General features: G+C 39.0%; 1 protein-coding gene and 1 pseudogene across 1 annotated transcript in view; one reads left to right on the top strand and one right to left on the bottom strand.

Annotated features, from left to right (window-relative positions):
• LOC111148698 (cation channel sperm associated auxiliary subunit beta) overlaps positions 1-19,680 on the bottom strand; it is a 120,758-nt gene that overhangs the window by 94,883 nt on the left and 6,195 nt on the right. The window contains 3 exon segments of the mRNA XM_022505492.1: positions 2,374-2,523; positions 6,465-6,560; positions 17,627-17,687. Of these exon segments, the coding sequence (XP_022361200.1) occupies positions 2,374-2,523; positions 6,465-6,560; positions 17,627-17,687 (307 nt within the window).
• Positions 6,968-8,596, top strand: LOC111148714 (annotated as a pseudogene).

The raw sequence follows: 19,680 nt of genomic DNA, 5'->3' as shown, positions 1-19,680 counted from the left end.
GAAGGTCGGCACAGGCTGCAGCCAGGAGGAGTTGCAGGGAGGGAAAGTCTGAGTTCCAAGGAACTTGAAGTTTTGAAGGGAAGACAGAGCAGATACAGAGAAGTGATCCCAAGGAGCAAGGATGGTGACCCCACCCCTGGGCATGAGACATACAGAGGCATGTGAGAGGGTATATTACTAGGACCAGCCAGGTGACCCTCTAGGGCAGCAAACTGAAGGGGCCATTCAGAGAAAAGATGAGCCATATGGGGGAGATCGCTGCTGACAGCCCACAAATGCCAAGAATGGCTCTGGGTAGATGGAAAGGGACAGAAGTTTGGGTCAAATTAAGCCCAGAACTGTGTGTGGTGTAGGAACCATAAATGACCTAGGAAGCTTAGGTTTCTGGGGGTGACAGACAAAACAGGGATGAGAGGCAGGGCAGAAGCACTGGGAGTGTCACAGAGGAGGAAGGTGGATAGCAAGTCCAGACGGGAACCCACGGGGCTCCCAGAGATCTGTTCCCACAATTAACCTCATGTGGTATGGAGGCTGGGGGCAGGGAGCTGTGGCTGGGTATGTGGGATGGGGGAGGTGAGTGGGTGGGTGGGGTGGGGCAGGGACAGACAAGGGCCTCACAAAGGAACTGCAAATTTAGGAAGTAGCAGCTCAGATCCCCGGGGAACTTCTTTTTTGCTGCAATAGAGTGGAAGGCAGCTGGGGTGGGGGGGGGGTGCAGGGGAGTTGCTAAAGCTATTTCTTTTCTCGAGAGGTTGAGTGAGACCCCAAGGAGTGAAAGCTGCTCTTTCTCTCCTGTGACTCTCCGTTATGTGACAGAATGGAACAGGAGAGCTGAGAATCACTCCTCTCCTGTGGCTCAGGGAAGTAAGGCAGGTTTGGAGAGAGAGAAGGAGGGGGTCCGGCATGGCAGCCACAAAAGTCAGAAAGTCAGAATAGGAGCTGAGTTTCCATCTGGTTGACACAGAGGAGGAAGAGACGCAATTTCCAACTAAACCAATTCAGTGCAAGCAGGCTCGAAAAACTAGAGAGCACAAAACCACTAAGCCATTAGTAATTCAAAGACATCTTGGGCAAGGGGGTGTGTCTACCCCTGTATCAAAGCACACTGTTTGAATCTGTTTCTTTATAATAAGTCATGGTAGGGCAAGTTTTTGTTCTTTAAAATTATGTTATTCACATTATTTCAATCTCCCATATGTATTTTGGGATTGGCTTGTCAATTTCCACACACGCCAAAAAAATTGCTGTAATTTTTCTTGGAATTGTATTGAAACAACGGATAAATCTGGAGAGAATTAACAACTTCACAATAGTAGAAGTTCCTGTTCACGCACATAAAATATCTTATTTATTTTAGTCTTTTTTAATGACCTTTGTTAAAGTTTTATAATTTCTGTCCAACAGGCCTTAAAACTCTTCTGTTTCTTTGTTTACTCCTAGGTATGTTTGGGGATTTGTTACTTTCTGAATGGGATTTTTAAAAATTATAATCTTTAGTCTTTGGTGGAACAGTTTTTATATGTTGTTATTTCATTCCTCAATTTTGTAGTGCCCTGTATTCTGATTGCTTGGCTACTGATTCTTTTGGATTTTTGGACTTTTGCACATATTACATATGAGTAATGAAATTTTGTTTCTTATCTTTTAGTTCTTTTATTTCCCTTCTCATTTACTGGGCTGGGGACTCAAAGCTCACCAATGACCTAGGAAAAGCAACTACCAATGACTTAGGAAAAACAACTACTAATACATTAGCAGTTGAAATGCATAAAGATGCTATTAAAGGGTGCCTGGGTGGCTCAGTCATTAAGCATCTGCGTTGGGCTCAGGTCATGATCCCAGGATCATGGGATGGAGTCCTGCACTGGGATCCCTGCTCAGTGGGGAGCCTGCTTCTCCCTCTGCCTGCTGCTCCCCCTGCTTGAGCTCTCTCTGTCTGTCTCACTCAAATGCATAAATAAAATCTTTTTTCAAAAGATGCTATTAAATACTACAGTGTTAATCCAAAAACACATACATAATAAATAAAATAATGTTATGATATGATGCCTTAGAACATGATACCTATTTACACATGGCAGGAATAGCAGATGGATTAGAAAGGCAATGAATAATCCCTGAGAGGAAGTAACATATTCAGAGGTGGCAGGGGATACGTGAAATTCGGAGAGACACTACAGTCACTATGGACATAGTCAAAAGTCACACCTGCAAGTGGACAAGGGGAAGTGATAAGGAGTAAAGTCGAAGGTACGTTTAGGAAACACTTTTACTCCCTTACGTCTATGCATCTAATTTGCTCTGCCAGTGAAACAGCACTGTTAGAAAGTACGAGACTCCACACCCAACTTCCAGCAAAGCCCGTGAACTTACCATTATATGTTGTATTCAAAATGAAGCCAAGTAATGCTACATCATTGGCGCAAGGACACTTGGCCACTTTGAGATCTACCACATGTGGATAGACTTCGGCGATACCTTTTTTTGTCAGTACAGTCCCAAGATCCCACTGAAGAATAGGTTCTGTAGAAGTCAAATTTAGGTGTTTAAAATGTGGCTGCAGTCTTGGGGTACGTTACTGCTATCCTTTCAGAGTTTTTTTGTTTTGTTTTTCCAAGTTTTTATTTATATTCCTGTTAGTTAATACAGAGTGTAATATAGAGTGTAATATTCGTTTCAGGTATAGAATATAGTGATTTAACACTTCCGTACACCACCCAGTGCTCTTATCACAAGTGCCCTCCTTTAAGGGTTTTAAAAGTCCTATAAAAGGGCCTGTCACTGTCCCCCCAAATGGGTATATTACCTCACCCTTCATCAGTTAAGAAATAGGTTGATTCTTATTTTCCAGAGTAAAAGGAATGAGGTCTACCTGCCCTTGATGGGGGCCCAGCATGGTCACTACTGCAGAAAAGCATGTGGGACGGGAGACACTGCTTTGACCATCTTTGGAAAGTACAACTGGGTTCAGGATCTATCCCTAGAAATGGAATTGTGGGATCACAGGACATTTATAATTTAGAGAACAACTTCTGCTTCAAAAGCCCACACAACACATTCACTTGTCCTCCCATTCCAATGAAATGGCAGCAGATAGAGAATAATCAGAATAAATCCAGAATACCAGGAGAGGACGAGGAGAGGTATCATCAGTGGCTGAGACACAGAGAAGGACTTCTGGAAGAGACACAAAAGTTGGGCTGGGATTACAATGGAAAATCAGTCAGAGGGGGACGCGTTCTACCCTTCAACCCAGCAATCTATTCTTGGATATGCATGCAAAGGGTTGGAGCTGGATGACGTTAAATTTTAATGACAAGAAAATGGGAGGATTTTTTTTTCTTCTGGAAAAAAAAAATGAGAAAGGAGAGTTAAAAAGGCAAGCCAGGACAATTTGATAAAATACTGCTGTCTGAATTTCAAAAATAGTCAAAGCACTTTTGAAAAGAGATATCTAATAATCAATTCTTTAGCTGTTTATATTTCTACAATGTAAGTCTTCACCATCTCCCCCAGATCTGCTACAAAATCCCAGAACTTTAAGTGATGTATTTTTCACAGTTGACACAGTGTAACTTAGAATGGAAAGAAATACAATTTATAGCCAAACTAATTTACTCTGAAATTCAGAGACATTTGGACTGACTCTCTAGGGCGTAGCATGTCTATGCAGGCAATTAATAACCAGATCTTAGAGGACAGGGAGATTGGACTTTGTATCTGGAGCATGATTGCATTGAATTGAAAACACATTTGGGGGCACATGGGCGATTCAGTCGGTTAAGCGTCTGCCTTCGGCTCAGGTCATGGTCCCAGGGTCCTGGGATAGAGCCCCACATTGGGCTCCCTGCTCAGTGGGAAGCCTGCTTCCCCCTCTCCCACTCCCCCTGCTTGTGTTCCCTCTCTCACTGTCAAATAAAACATAAAATCTTAAAAACAAACAAATACCTTTTTACTTATGTACATGCTCCTCAAAGTCAGATACTATATTTTAAATGCTTTAGAATGAGGGAGTGATTAAAAGTCTTGACTATCACTGAGAAGCCAAGAAGGGGACAGAAAAGTGACCCATATGAGAGGGATGAGTGGCTAGAATTAGAAGCAGTTGTTATGGCATGGTCTAGGGCATGGATTGGAGATTAGGAAGTAGGGCAATATTTTTAAACATCTCTTTTGAGTCAGTAGTGAAGAAAAGAGTTCCCACTATAACCCTAACTTTAACCCTTAATCTCCACTTCTCAATGCTTTCTCCCCTGTGTCAGCATTTCAGGAAATGAGACCATCATCCACTTAATTGCTCAGTAAGAAATCTAGGATTCGTCCTGATGCCTCTGTCTCCCTCACCCCCAGTCCACCAGGAAGCCCTACCAGCTCTTCTTCCAAAACGTATTCTGAAGACTCTACCTCCTCAAAATCTCCACCGCTAATCCCCAGCCCACATCCTCTGCATCACCTCCCAAGGGGACCAGTGCAACAACTGCTAACCAATCTTTTTTTTCCCCCCATTCTTGCCATCCTTCTCCAAGGGTCCATTCTCTGCATAGCAGCCAAAGTGATCCATTTAGAACGCAGAATTCCAAATTTGTCACTCTCTTGCTTAAAACACTTGAACAGTTTTTCATTATAATCAAAGTAAAGCCCACACTTCTTACCATGCTCCCTGTCAGCTTCTCCAAACTTACTCTAGGCCACTCTGTCTACCATTTACTATGCTTCTACATTACCAGCCTTCTTTTGTCGCTCAAACAAATGAATCTCATTTCTGCATCTGGAACCTTTAACAACTTGCGAAACTCTTTGCTACTGCCATACCTCCATTCATTCTAAACAAGTGTACACCAAAATCTAAATGCAGTATATAATATTCTGGGTACATTTCAATATATAAATGACTCACACTTCAATTTTTTTTAAACTGAAATAATTATAAATTGTTACTTTAATCCTTAAACGTAACTAGCACAGGACTTCAAAATAGCAGCCTCAAAAAGCTTGCAATTGCTATTGAATAAATGACTATTTTTTCAAAATTTGGACATCATGACAAAATAAGAAAGTACAACGTTTTGTCATTTTTGTTGCAGATATTTTAATTTTGGTTAAAGAAGTAAAACACTACAGATGTGACTGAAGATATCTCTGTCCCCTTCATGGCCCCATTTTCAAATCCTCCCCAAATGCAACCATCATGACATGGCTGCATCTATTTCTAATCCATATTTTTATATTTTTACTACAATATTTCTGTGCCCATGAATAGTATAAAGCACTGCTTTATGTGTTTTCTGAATTTTAAGTAAATGTTCTTCTCTTCCGAAACTTGACTTTTCTGTCATGCTTTGATTTCTGTTCTTAATGATATAGGTGGTCTCTTTCCTTCATCTTAACAGAATACACTGCAGGCATTTGTCTTTCCCCTACTGATGGACATTTCTGCTGCTTCTCCTTTCTCCTATTACAAATAATCCTGCAAAAATAGATGCACAGGTGTCTCTTGGCACACAGGCAGCCTTTTCTCTAAAGCAGTTCTTAGTCCTCTGTACATCAGAATCACCTGTGGGGATATTTTTCCCTTTTTAATGACAGATTCCTACCTCTGCTTGTAGAGGTCTGATTTTAATTGGCACATGGTTGGGTGGAGACATTATTACTTTTCTTAAAGCTACCCAGGAAATTCTTTCCATAAAATGTAATATTTCTTTATCTTTACTCTGCATGCTACACAGTATCAAGTCGAAGTGGGAGTAAAAGAGCAAAAGTAAAAAGGACCTGAAACTTACATTTAGCCATATGTTAACTAACTGGAATTTAAAGAAAAACTTTTCTTAAAAATGAAGGTGAGGAGAGTAAAGAAAAATACAAAGTCCAGGAATGAGGACTTTAAAAATTTTTGTATTATAGTGCTACAGACGATCCAAAAGTTGGACTATAAACCAGACAATTGGAAAAGAGAGGTCTAGACAGTCATATCACTCAGTATTCATAACTTTAAAACAACCAATTTTTCATGGAAAAAATGTAAATGTTCTAACAAAGAATGAGCAAGAATTTTTGCTGATAGTCATTATAAAGGAAACCGTAATCCAACGAACAGTATCTTTTATAATATTTTCTAAATCAATATTATAAATATTTTATAATATTTCTAAAGATTTTCTATAGTATATCTTTTATAATATTTTCTATAATAGATGCAAAAACTACTTTTATAAAGCCACTGTTTATTATGACCCCAACATGGTTATAGAAAAATATATATTTCCGTATTTCTCTAGCACCCTTTGAAGACCCCTATTAACAATTAACCACATGTATTTAATTCTTTGTCATTCCTTGAGGGTAATGTTCATATCTCTCTCTCTCTCTCTCTCTCTCTCTCGGACTTAGTCTGGTATACAGTAGGGTACAAGGTTTGTTGGAAGAATATTATGAATTCCATTTTACTTTTATCTGTTGGCATTTACCTCGGACATTATCCAATAGCGTTCCTTCAGTCGTATAAATATTTAATCCATGTTGTAAAGTGATCCTTACTAACCATTCTTCCACAGCTGCAATATCTGAAAACAAAAGACAAATAATCAGCCATTTTTTTATGTACCACATTGGTGAAATTTAAGGCTATGTGAACATGACCAGCATCATTACTCTTTATTTCACAGTCACTTTGACTTCATTTATATATAAGGTTTCTCACGTTTTTCCTACAGACAATTTGATGGTAAAATAAACAAAAGAATTATGAAGTGGTTTTACTACCACAACATAAATCCAGATACTATTTAATTTAATTTATTTATGTTTTTATTTTTTTACATGGGGCTTGAACTCATGACCCTGAGATTAAGACCTGAGCTGAGACTGAGAGTTGCACACTTAACTGCCTGAGCCACCCAGGCACCCCTGTATAATAATATTTTAGGTCATAATTTTTCTCCAAGAGCTGTTATGGCTTAAAAAGCAAGTAATGACGCTTCATGTGAAGTGGTATACTACTATTTTTTTTAATTAAAGACTTTATTTATTTATTTATTTGACACAGAGAGAGATCACAAGTAGGCAGAGAGGCAGGCAGAGAGAGAGGGGAAAGCAGGCTCCCCACGGAGCAGAGAGCCCTATGCGGGGCTCGATCCCAGGACCCTGAGATCATGACCTGAGCCGAAGGCAGAGGCTCAACACACTGAGCCACCCAGGCGCCCCTGGTATACTACTATTTTAAAGTAGGCCGTGATTAATTAAAATATATAGTGTAACTCCTAAGGCCAACACTAAAAAAAAATTTAAGGTATAATTAATAAGCCAATAGTGGAGATAAAAAGGGATAAAACATAATTAATATGAATGATAACAGAGAAAGAAAAGTAGAGAAGAGATGGAATGAACAGAAAATAGTCTGATGACAGGTTTCAATGCAACCATATCAATAATCACATTAAATGTAAGTGGTCTAAAAACACCAGTTAAAAGACAGATTTCCAGATTAGATGTAAAAATCGAGACTGAACTCTATGCTATCTATAAGAAACCCATCTTAAATATTTATGAAGTCATTGGTGGGTTAAAAGTAAAAGACTAGGTGGGGTCTGGGGAAGCCATGGGTGGTGAACTCAACCTGGGAGCTCTTATGACATGGGCCAAGGCTGAGGCTGAAATCAGGGCACACTCATGAAAAAATAAGCCTGACCCAAATGCCTTGGCTGCACAGGCCTTCAGGCATGCCCAGGCATCTGGTTGGGTCTGTGCACCACCTCAGGGAGGATTTGCCTCTCCCAGTGGTTCTGAAGCAGCTGGTACCTGAGTAAATCAAGTGATAATTTGTGCTTCTTGCCATCACTATTTTCCATCAAGCAATTCCTGGACTTTGGGAAAGAAAATGGTGTGAGAAAACACCATATAGGTTTCTATAAATGGAGCTTCCCATGTAATTGGCTAACCCAAAAAGAGAAGTCAATCTTCTGGTGTATGACTTAACTGGTCTTCAGTGGGAGGGGTTCAAAGTTGGTATGTGCTTAACTATCTTTGGCTTTTAAAACAGGAGGAGCCCTGAGGATCCCCAAGGCTTGGATAACTCTCTGCAAGTTCTGATTGAAGTTACAAATGGTGTGGTTCCTGTGATGGTACACGGAGTGATTGGATATAAGGAAAAACATGGATTTAATTCTTTATTAACAGTAACATCTAGTTATTTTCTGGGTTCGTTTTATACCAGCTGCATCTCTTTCCACAGGTGTATTAACTAGCACACATCTCTGTTTGGTAGTAAAATTAACCCCGCTCATCCTAAACACATGGGAAATAGTATTCCCACTGGCAATGTGGCTCATAGAGTGAAGGATGTATAGGAAGCAGCCAAGAAGTTGTGCAAAGTGGGGCTAGTGGGCCATGGGAAGAGTTCAAGAGCTGGAAGTGGAAGAGTTCAATGGCAAAGTTCCAAACAAACCTCATCAGGTAGTGGATGTGCCCTCACATCTGCTTCAGATGCCATGCAAGAACTCAGGGAGAACAACAGAACTGCATGAAGAGTTCTAGAAAACAGGGATGTCTGGCTGTGAAGACCCTCATTACTTTGGGTGAAGAAGGCTTCCCCATTAGCTAAGTGACCAAGATGATGGTATCCCACTCTGAAAAATAGCACCATAGCTACTCCAGTGTGGGGAAGTTTATTTTGGCTTAGACCCACCGGTTGTTTTCCATGGAGTTCTTCCTACAGCTCCTCCATGGAACTAGTAACCTGAGTAATTTTTCGTCATATCTTGCTGCCATATGATATGGAAGAGCATAGAGCCTCCCCACAGCTCTTGTGGCCTCATACCTCCCACCTCGTTGTTACATAGTTGAGTGTCCACAATCTTTACAACACTGTAGACTTCCCCATTCCTGACACGGCAGGGACCTCCCATTGCTCTTTGTGGACGCCCCCCGCCCCCAACCACAACCCACCATGCTTGTCTCAAACCACCAGTTAGTGCGGGAGGCATCTGGAAGTTAAAGACATCCGTTGAGGTGGCCTTGATAATTCAGTCCCAGTGTTCTTCCCTCCCTCACAGGCATCCCTCCACCACTCTCAGATTTAAAGTTCTGCCTTCCTCCCTCTGATTATATTCTCAGTGGGAGGCATCAGTACCCTTGGGTCAGATCTTATTTGCTGTGCCTCGGTTTTATTTCAAAATTCATTTGTGTGCTTCCACTCTGCTGACTAATGTGCTCTAAAGGTTGTCTTAGGAAAACTAGGCAAGAGGGTGAAAAAAGATACGTTATGCAAACACTAATTCACAGACAGCTGTAGCAGCTCTATCAATCTCTGACAAAGAAGAATTTCAGATGGAGGGAGTATCAGGAATAAAGAGGAGCAATGCGTATGAGAAAGGGATCGATTCCCTGAAAAGGAGGGACAACTAAGCGTGTACGTGCTTAACAAGAGGTTCAAAATACATGAATCAAAGGCTGATAAAAATGAAGAGAGAAATGTAAAAATCCACAATTATAGTGGGATATTTCGACACTCCTCTTCAGCAATTGACAAAAATCAGTAAGAATAAAGAAAAGCTGAACACTATTAACCAACTGAGCTAACCAACATTTATAGAACGCTCCAGCTGAGAAGAGCAGAATAAGTACTTTCTTCAGGTGCCCTTGGAAGATTCGCCAATTAGACCACAGGAAACATCTTAACAAATTATCACATGAAATATGTTCTCAGAACACGGAATTAATCTAGAAAAAATCAATAACAAAGATATCTGGAAAATCCCCCAATACTTAGACATCTTACAACATTTTTTTAAAGATTTTATTTATTTGATATAGATCAAGAGTGAGACAGGGAGAGCAGAACCAGAGGGAGAAGCAGGCAGAGGGAGAAGCAGGCTCTCCACTGAGCGGGGAGCCTGGCACAGGGCTTGATCCCAGGACTCCACGATCAGGACCTGCACTGAAGGCAGACGTCGCTTAACCGAGTGAGTCACCCAGCAACCGCCCCCCCACCCCACCTCACTTACAATGTACTTCTAAAAAACCACAGGTCAAAGAGAAAGTAGCATGGCGAATTAGAATATATTTTGAATTGAAAGAAAATGAAAGCACGACTAGACCAAAATTTATGAGATGCAGATAAAACAGTGCTAGAGAGAAATATATAGCAGAAAAATATTTATAGCAGATAAAAGAAACAAATCACCTATCCGAAGCCAGGGCTGAAATATAGCAACAGCCTTACACAGAGTCAAGTAGTAAATACTTTGGGCTTTATGGGCCGTATGGTCTCTGTCCCAACACTTCAGCTCTGCCATCATAGTGCTTTTGAAAGCAGCCACAGGAAACACAGAAATTAACGAACATGGCTGTGTTCCAGGCAAACTTTGTTCACAAAAATGGGCTGCAGGCCAGAAGTGTAGTTTGTTCACCCCTAATCTAAAGGTTCCAAATTTAAGAAACTGGGGGGGGGGGGAGCCATAAATTAAACCAAGAGTAAGTAGAATAATAAGAGTAAAGGTCAATGAAATAAAGGACAGGAAAACAAGGTTCACAATCAATGAAATCAAAAGATACTTCTTTGAAAGGGTCTGTAAAATTGATGAACTTGTCAGACTAAGAAGAAAAAATGCAACAAATAAATCATATTAAAGGTGAAATGGGGACCATCACTGCAGGCTCCCTCTTCTAAGGAAAATAAGAGTATATCACAAACAGTTCTTGTGTCATAAATTCAAGACTGTAGATGAAATGGAAAAGTTCCTTAAAAGATACAAACTGCCAAAACATACTTAAGAAAAAATAGAAAACCTGAGTATATCCCGTATCTATAAAGAAAATGGAATTTGTGGTTAAAAGCTTTCGCACAAAGAAAACTCCAGGCCTACATGTTTTCACTGGCTTGGAGAATCCCACCAAACATTTAATGTAAAGAGGACCCTGTAAAATCTTTTCCATAATATAGGGAGGACTCTCCCTCATATTTATCTATTTATGTACTTGTCCATTTCTCTTTTGAAAAATCAGTTTTATGTTCAGGGTCACTTAGTTCTGTAAAAGCCTATGTACTTATTTTCCTTCCCACCAGGTTTCCCTGCAAGTCAGGATTTCAAAAACCACAACAACCACGCAGCTCTGTGGGGTTCCAGGCAATGATCACCTATATTTCTATTTTGGCAATTAGACCAGAACTCCCTTTCAAAAAAACCTCTGCGCAAAGTGCCGTATTTCCTAGAATGAGGCTCATTGTTTTTCTATCTTGAAATCGCCCTCTTGGAAAAGCAGACTCAGAAACCCTAGCTTTCAGAAGTTAGTCACAATATCACCATCGGTCTAGTAATTATACAATTAATAGGTCCTGAAGTTACTTTATTGAACAGAGGGCCTCAAGGGGAAATTTCTCGTAACATTCTTGTCTGCCTCTGCTGACTGTTCTGGGTCTGTCTTCCATGGGAATCTTCACCCTGAAAGTCCTGGTGCTGACCCCCAGCTGTAGCGAGTTGCCAAGCAGAGCCCATCTGGAGGGTGGAGGGGGTGGGGGATTTGGACACAAGGCCCCTTGCTGGTCCCAGCAGTGCTGTTGGACCCAGCAACAATGAACTTGTTCATTATTCATAAACCCTGTCCAATAAAGAGCATGAATCAAAACTAAAAAGCCAACCTTTTACCCAGATCCCTGGATGAAAATGATTTTTAAAAATCAGTATAATTTGGGGCTCCTGGTGGCAGAGTTTGTTGAGTGAGGGACTCTTGGTTTTGGCTCAGGTTGTGACCTCAGGGCCATGGGATTTCCAGGGGGTGGGCTCTGCTCTAGGGCAGAGTCTGCTTGGGACTCTTTCTTCCTCTGTCCTTCTTCCTCCTCGCCCCCCACCCACGCCACCCCATACTTGCACACATGGGGCTCTCTCTCTCTCCCTACCTCTAAAACAAGTAAAATCTTTTTAAAAATCTGTGTAATTTATATCCAAAAGATGGCTATTAAAAATAAACCAAGAAATATCCAGAAACTGGTTTCTAGTGAAATCTTGACTTGCAATACAATAAAATGATCTAGACATGTTCTTTTATCTATGGGGAATACACTGCTATCACAGCCCCTTATTTAAGCTTTCCTGGAACTCCTTAAGCAGACAGCATTGCAATTCAGAGACCAAAGTGAAAATACTTTTGAAAAGGAAAGCAATGTGGCTGGGAAACCTTGTGCATCTTGCCAAACACCCTCCGCCCTTCCCACCACCATGAGCTTCGGCTTTCTGGAAAGATCAGTGGTTTCCTAGTCAAAAACATTCTTGAAGTCATCAGAAATGGAGGGATGGAGACTCAGCATCTGGGCAGGTGTGTTCCGAGTTTCGTATCTGGTGGTCAAGAGCCAAACAGCTTGATCCTGTAGGACATCTTGAAGATGTTCCCCAAGGTGATGAAAATTCTAAAGCATCTGAGGCTCCGTAAAGAACAGGATGTTATCCACTGTGCTGGGCTATCTCGACTCCTCCCCAAAGCCCTGCATGTCCTTTTTCAGCATAAAGTTGAGCACCACCCTGGTGTTCATCAGCAGCAAGCAAACAGCAGAGCAAATATGGTGAGTGCTGTGAGATGTGTAAGCCTGACGATTCACAGACCTGTACCCCTGGGCCAAATAATACATCATATGCTAACAAAAATAATTTTAAAAATTAAAAAAATTTAAAAAGATAGCATTATTGGATACCAAAAGGAGATAAAGACCTTAGGAGTAAAACTCCAGACTGAATACCACGAGAACAAACTAGCCAAATGAGTCCAAAAATATATAAAAAGGAGGACACACCATAACCAAGAGTTGTTTATCCTAGGAGTGTAAGGCTAGCTCAAAATTCAAAAATGAATCAATGAAATCCACCCTCGAGGTGCCTGGGTGGCTCAGTCATTGAGAGTCTGCCTTTGGCTCAGATCATGATCCCAGGGTCCTGGGACTGAGCCCCACATCAGGCTCCCTGTTCTGTAAGCCTGCTTCTTCCTCTCCCTCTGCCTGCAGCTCCCCCTGCTGCGCTGGCTCTCTCTCTGCGCTCTCTCTCTCTCTCTCTCTCTCTCTCGCTATCAAATAAATAAATAAGATCTAAAAAGAAAGAGAGAAAGAAAGAAAGAAAGAAAGAAAGAAATCCGACCTTATCAACAGACTGAAGAGGAAAATACTTATTTTCTCAACAGATGCAGAAAGAGCATTTAATGTATTCAACAGATTTAACACCAATTCATGATAAAAATTCTGCAAACTAGGAACAGAAGGGACCTTACTTAACATGATAAAGGGCATCTACAAAATGCCAAAGTAACATTATACATAATGATGAAAGATTGAATGTTTTCCCCCTAAAATTGGAAACAAGGCTAAGATGTCCCCTTATCATTTCTGTTAAACATGGTACTAGAGGTCCTACCACTATAAATGAGGACAAAAAAAAAAAAAAAAGAAAGAAAGAAAGAAATGAATACATACTAGAAAGGAAGAAATGAAATTATCTCTCTTTCTGGATGAATGATTTTTCTATGTAGAAAAACCAAAGAATATACAAAAGCTACTAGAACCAATAAGTGAATTTAACAAGGTTGTAAGACACACAATCAATCTACAGAAATCAATCATATTTCTACATACTAGCAATGAACAGTTGGAAATTCAAATATTAAAAAGAACCACTTATACAAAAAAACGTGAAATACTTAGTCATAAAAATCTTTTTTTTAATGTGTAATATCTCTGTGCTGAAAACCACAAAGCCCAGATGAAATAGTTCAAAGAAGATATACATAAATGGAGAGGTATACAGTGTCCATGGATTGGAAGACTCAGTGGTAAGATGTCAATTCTCTCTAACCTACAAATTTAATGCAATCCAAATCTAAAAACCATGGGATTTTAAAATAAAATTTATAAAGGCAAAAGAAGTATACTAACCAAAACAGTTTTGAAAAAGATCAAAGTTGAAGGATTAACAATACTTATTACAAGCTTATTGTTTATTTTTATTTTTTTTAAGATTTTATTTATTTATTTGACAGAGATCACAAGTAGGCAGAGAGGCAGAGAGAGAGAAGGGGAAGCAGGATCCCTGCTGAGAAGAGAGCCTGATGTGGGGCTCGATCCCAGGATCCTGAGATCATGACCTGAGTTGAATGCAGAGGCTTAACCCACTGAGCCACTCAGATGCCCCTACAAGCTCATTGTTTATAAAGCTTAAGTAATCAAAACAACATGGTACTGGTGAAAAGACGGAGAACCCAGAAATAGTAATACAATGGAGACAAAATAGTTTTTATAACAATGGTGCTGGAATAATTGGGTATTTATATTCCCCCCCAAATAAACCTAGTCCATATAACAAATTAGCTCAAATTAAGTCAGACCTAAATATAAAACTTGGAACCATAATCTTCTTGAAGTAAATACAGGAGAATATCTTTGTGAACTTGAGTCAGCTATGATGCCCAAAGTGTAATCCATAAAATAAAAACTAATAAATTAGACTTCACCAAAATTAAAAACTCTGATCTTCAAGAGATATTCTTAAGAGTTGAAAAATACAAGATACAGCCTAGGAAAAAAAAATATTTGTAGATCATATATCTGATAAGGAACTTGGATCCAAAATAATTAACAAGCTTGCAAAAAATTTGCATAGGTAATTCAAACAGCAAATAAGCACAAAAAATGTTCAATGTCATTAGTTATTAGGGAATTGCAAATTAAAATTATTAAATGTCACTATACAGCTATTAGAATGGCTAAAATTACACACACACACACACACATGTGTGCACACACACACCCCCTTATACATACTAAGTGCTGGCATGGGTTCAGATAACCTGTTGGTGAAAATGCAGAATGATACAGCTACTTTGGAAAATAGTTTGACAATTTCTTATAAAGTTAAACTCACACTTATCATAAACACAGCAATCCTACTACTCGGTATTAGCCAAACACAAAAAATTTTATGTTTACAAAAGAACCTGTATGCTTGTAGCAGCTTTAATCAAAATAGCTAAAAATTGTAAAAATCCAAATGCCCATCAATAAAATTAACTCTGGTACACCCATACAACGGAGTACTTTCCAGGAAGAAAATGGAAGAAATTACAACATAGAGAAATCTCAGATGCATTACGCTAAGTGAAAGAAGCCAGATTCAAAAGGCCACATTTTCCATGATTCCACGTATATGACACCAGAATAGGCAAACACGACAGGAAAACAAAATAGATCCACAGCGATGGGGGGCTTGGACAATGGGGAGAGGTTGACCATGGGTGGGATGGTGGTGGGTACTGGAGCAGTTCTGTATCTTGATTGTAGAGATTACACCACCGTACACATTTGTGCAAACTTACAGAACTAGATGCTTTTCAAAAAGGGTACATTTTACTAAATGCAAGTTATACCTTATTTAAAATGTTAAAAAAGGACAAATTATGAGGTGTAAATCAAAGAGGAATTCTTTTTACTTTCAACAGTTATAAGCTGTCAAACTTCAGGCTGCTTTCGGCACTTTCTAGCTATCACTGCACTTCCCTATGGCTCCATGGGTCTCAGTTGAATCATTTGAAATGGACATGATAGGGGCACCTGGGTGGTACAGTCGGTTAAGTGATCAACTTGATTTTGGCTCCGGTTATGATCTCAGGGTCGTGGGATCAAGCCTTATGTCGGGCTCCAAGCTCAACACAGTCTGCTTGGGACTCTCTCCCTCTTCCTCTGCCTTTCCCCACCCTCTCACAAATAAATAAATAAATTAAAAAAAAAAAAAAAGAAGAAGAAGAAAGAAAAGAAAATGGGCATAATAATTGTACCTAGCACATAGTGAGGGATAGATTAGTTAGTATAGGTAAAGTGTTTAGAATAGTGATGAACCTGCTAGATCTACTACTATGATGATTATTTTGCTACCTCTGTGGTTGATGTGTCCTTAACTACCCTTCCCAAGATGTCATGCTTACATAATACTTTAATTCATGCCAGAGCAGTAGATAAGATATGATTAAGGAAGAAAAATAAATGAAATAGCAAGTATGGTCTCCTTCCCCCTGAACATATTTTTTCCTGATTTCTAGCTTATTACTAATTAGGCAGTCATCTCCTATTATATTATGAGCTCAAATATATTTCTTTTTACTCACTCCAGGGAGTTGTGTCAAGAGAGGCAGAGCTCATGTGGTGTCTTTCCATATGAAATACTTAAGTTCTCAGATCACCTTTATTCCTGTCTGGGTGACCCTAGAATCACTGCATTTCTGAAATCATAGTTTGTTACTAGAGGGAGCAAAAATAACAAGTGATCTTCATTTTTTCAGTTCTCAAACTCATGTCAATATTATGCCAAGGAGCTAGAACATTCCATCCTAATATTGATGAAAGTTAAGTTAGATTTAAAAAAAAATAAAAGGAGTACAATTTTCAGATGAGTTCTTTGAAAAAAAATATCACCAAGTTTCCAATAGATTAATTTGGAAAAAAATTAAGATGAATACAGATAAATGTGCTGATCTGATTCATATTAGATATTACAGCAATGGGGCTGCTTTTGCAGATTTTTTTCTTTGACACTTCCTCATATGGAAACTTTTCTATCTTCTCTTCCTTACTTTAACCACCCCCCACATTTACTCTGAAAGACACACAATCCCATATGCCCTTTAACTACTCCTGTACCTAGAGGGGTTGGTCGGTAGGATCCCCATTGTCCTGGTCCCTCCCCATTTGATTGGTACACAAGTGGGTGCTGGATCAACACTATGCCAATTAAAGATACTCTCCTGGGAATCTGGAATTGGACTGGCTCCTAGGAAATATATACTTTCAAAAATTGACTAATAGTGAGGCAGCGTGGAGAGCTAGTCAGCAGAGAGAGAAAAATAAAAGTAGATTTAAAGAAAACACAAAATGAGACATAGGGTGAAAGTCTTGATGGTTGTCCATATCTTAGTCCTAATTCCTTCCTATAACCTGGTTGCATTTTTATCTTGGGGCTCCATGACAAAAACAAATACCATTTTTTTTTTTTTTTTGCAGTGAAGAGACCAAACCAAGAAGAAACCAACCAAGTTGGTTTCCACCTTCTGTACCCATCATACTAAAATAATATGCCCTCCATCATTTTTAAACTATGAAAATGTATTTCATGCCTCAAGATCTACTAGCTAAGTCCACTAGCTCTGTACTTATAACTCCTGGAATTTTATTTTCCTCCTTTTTCCATATGGGTATTTATAGTAACATATAAAGCTATGCCACCGCATAACACATAATAGTATATTCCATAGCAAATAATATGTTTCCTATTACAGACTATTTTAAAGTAACCTATTGGTAAGTGAATTTCTCCATACTACAACTTCTGAGTTATTTCTAGAAAATGAGTTTACTTAAATAAAGAACAGTATAAATGTTATGTGTGTTAAACCAATATATCTATAATAAAATTGCCAGATAAAATATAGGAACCCCAGTTAATTTGAATTTTAGATGAGCTACAATGGTTTTTAGTATGTATGTCCCAACTATGACATAAGATACTTACGTGGAATAGTAAATAATTTTTTAATATAAATGTTTTTTATTTGCTACTTTTGGCAACCCAGACCCATGAGTAAAAAAATCAGTTCAGATCACTCTTACCTGTATTTTTTGTAATGTTTTCTCTGGGAATATTGATCAACCAGTAAGCTCGATCACTGAACTTGAATAAAGAAGACATCAAAATATAGTGTTTGACAATGTCAATAGCAACACTTACTTTGTTATATCCCACCTTATCCTTAAAAGTAAAAATTAAATAAAAACATCTAATGCATATACCCTTTACCCAGCAATTTCACTTTTCAGAATTTATCCTACATTATACTCACATATTTGTGAAATAAAATGTATTCAAGAATATTTTTCATCATTGCTTGTAATAGTAGAAGACTAGAAATAACTAAAATGTTAATTGATAATGTAAAATTCTATAAAGTGGCATACCATGCAACCGTGCTCAGGTAGCACAAAACTGAGGCATTACTGGCTTGATGTGTCAGAGAACAGAGATTGGTGTAGACAGAGAATTGGGGAATTTAAGGGAAAAATCCCAGGGTCAAAGGAACTGCAAGAGTGGTGAGCTCAGAGTTAATTATAAATTTCCCCAAATCCTGCGGCAACACACGTGCAGAGGAGACCATGAGGCCATGTTAAAAACAACAACAACCATGAAAGTTAAAAAATTGAGCAGAGATAACAGCTGCTGAAACCATAGACAAGACAGTTTACAGTTTGTGTCAAGGCAAGAAAGAGCCTTTTACACCACAACCAACAATTCCCCCGCCCAGCAAAATCTCCTAAGAACATAACAGAATCCAGAGTTGCTACAGCTTCTTATCTTAAATGTCCAATTTTAACCAAAATGACATGACATGAAAAGAAAGAGAAACGTGTAACTGATGAAAAAAAAAAAGTTAGATGATAAACTGACCCAGAGTGAGTCCAGAGAGCAGATGGAGACTTCAAAGCAGCTGCTACAAATGTGTACATAGGCGTAAAGAAAATGCCTTAGTGAAAGAATGGATAGGGAATCCCAGCACATAAATAGAAAATATAACAATAAAACAAGGTGAAAATAATGAGGCAAAAAGTTTAATAATGAAATAAAATATTTACTAGATGAGCAAATTGGAGATGGTAAAACAATCAGTGAATTTAGAGATACAGCAGTTGAAATTATTCTATCTGAACAATGGGAGAAATGATTAAAGAAAAATGACCAGAGCCTTAGATATCTCCAGGACAATATTGTATGTTCTAAAATGTACATAATAGAGTTCCAGTAAGAAAAGAGACAGAGAAAAGAGCAGAATTTTTTTTTTTTTTACAGAAATAGTGGCTAAAGACTTTACAAATTTGATAAACTTATAATCTAAGAAGCCCAGAGAAACCCAATCAGGGTAAATACAAAGAGAAACTCTTAGAAGCATGCAGAAGAAAATGGCACATAACATACAGGGACAATAATACAATTAATTGGGGTGCCTGGGTGGCTCAGTGAGTTAAAGCCTCTGCCTTCAGCTCAGGTCACGGTCCCAGGGTCCTGGGATCAAGCCCTGCATCGGGCTCTCTCCTCAGCGGGGAACCTGCTTCCCCCCTACCCCCCTCCGCCTGCCTCTCTAGATGCTTGTGATCTCTGTCTGTCGAATAAATAAATAAAATCTTTAAAAAAATACAATTAATAGTTGACTTCTCATTCAGAAGCAATGGTGTCAGTTCACATATTCAAAATGCAGAATAATGTACTCAAAATATTGGAAGTAAATGGGAGTCAACCAGAAATTCTGTATCTGACAAAAATATAATTAAAAAATCAAAGTGACCACTGAAAACCTATTAGAATTCATAAATGAGTTCAGTAAGGTTGTAGGATATAAGATCAATATATAAAAATTAATTGTATTATTACACACTTGCAAAGAATAATCTGAAAGTGAGATTAAGGAAGCAATTCCCTCTACAGCAGAATAAAAAAGAGGGGCACATATGTGTTTCAGTCAGTTAAGTGTCTGCCTTCAGCTCAGGTCATGAACCCAGGGTCCTGGGATCAAGTCCTGCATTGTTCTCCCTGTTCAGGGGGGAGCCTGCTTCTCCCTCTCCCTCTCCCTGCTACTCCCCCTGCTTGTGCTCTCTCTCTCTGTCAAATAAATAAA

The sequence above is a fragment of the Enhydra lutris genome, unplaced genomic scaffold (assembly GCF_002288905.1).
Source record: "Enhydra lutris kenyoni isolate GAN:26980312 unplaced genomic scaffold, ASM228890v2 scaffoldscaffold20, whole genome shotgun sequence".
In the NCBI taxonomy this organism is placed as follows: Eukaryota; Metazoa; Chordata; class Mammalia; order Carnivora; family Mustelidae; genus Enhydra; species Enhydra lutris.
The sequence above is the reverse complement of the archived record's forward strand: the minus strand, read 5'-3'. Positions and strand labels throughout refer to the sequence as shown.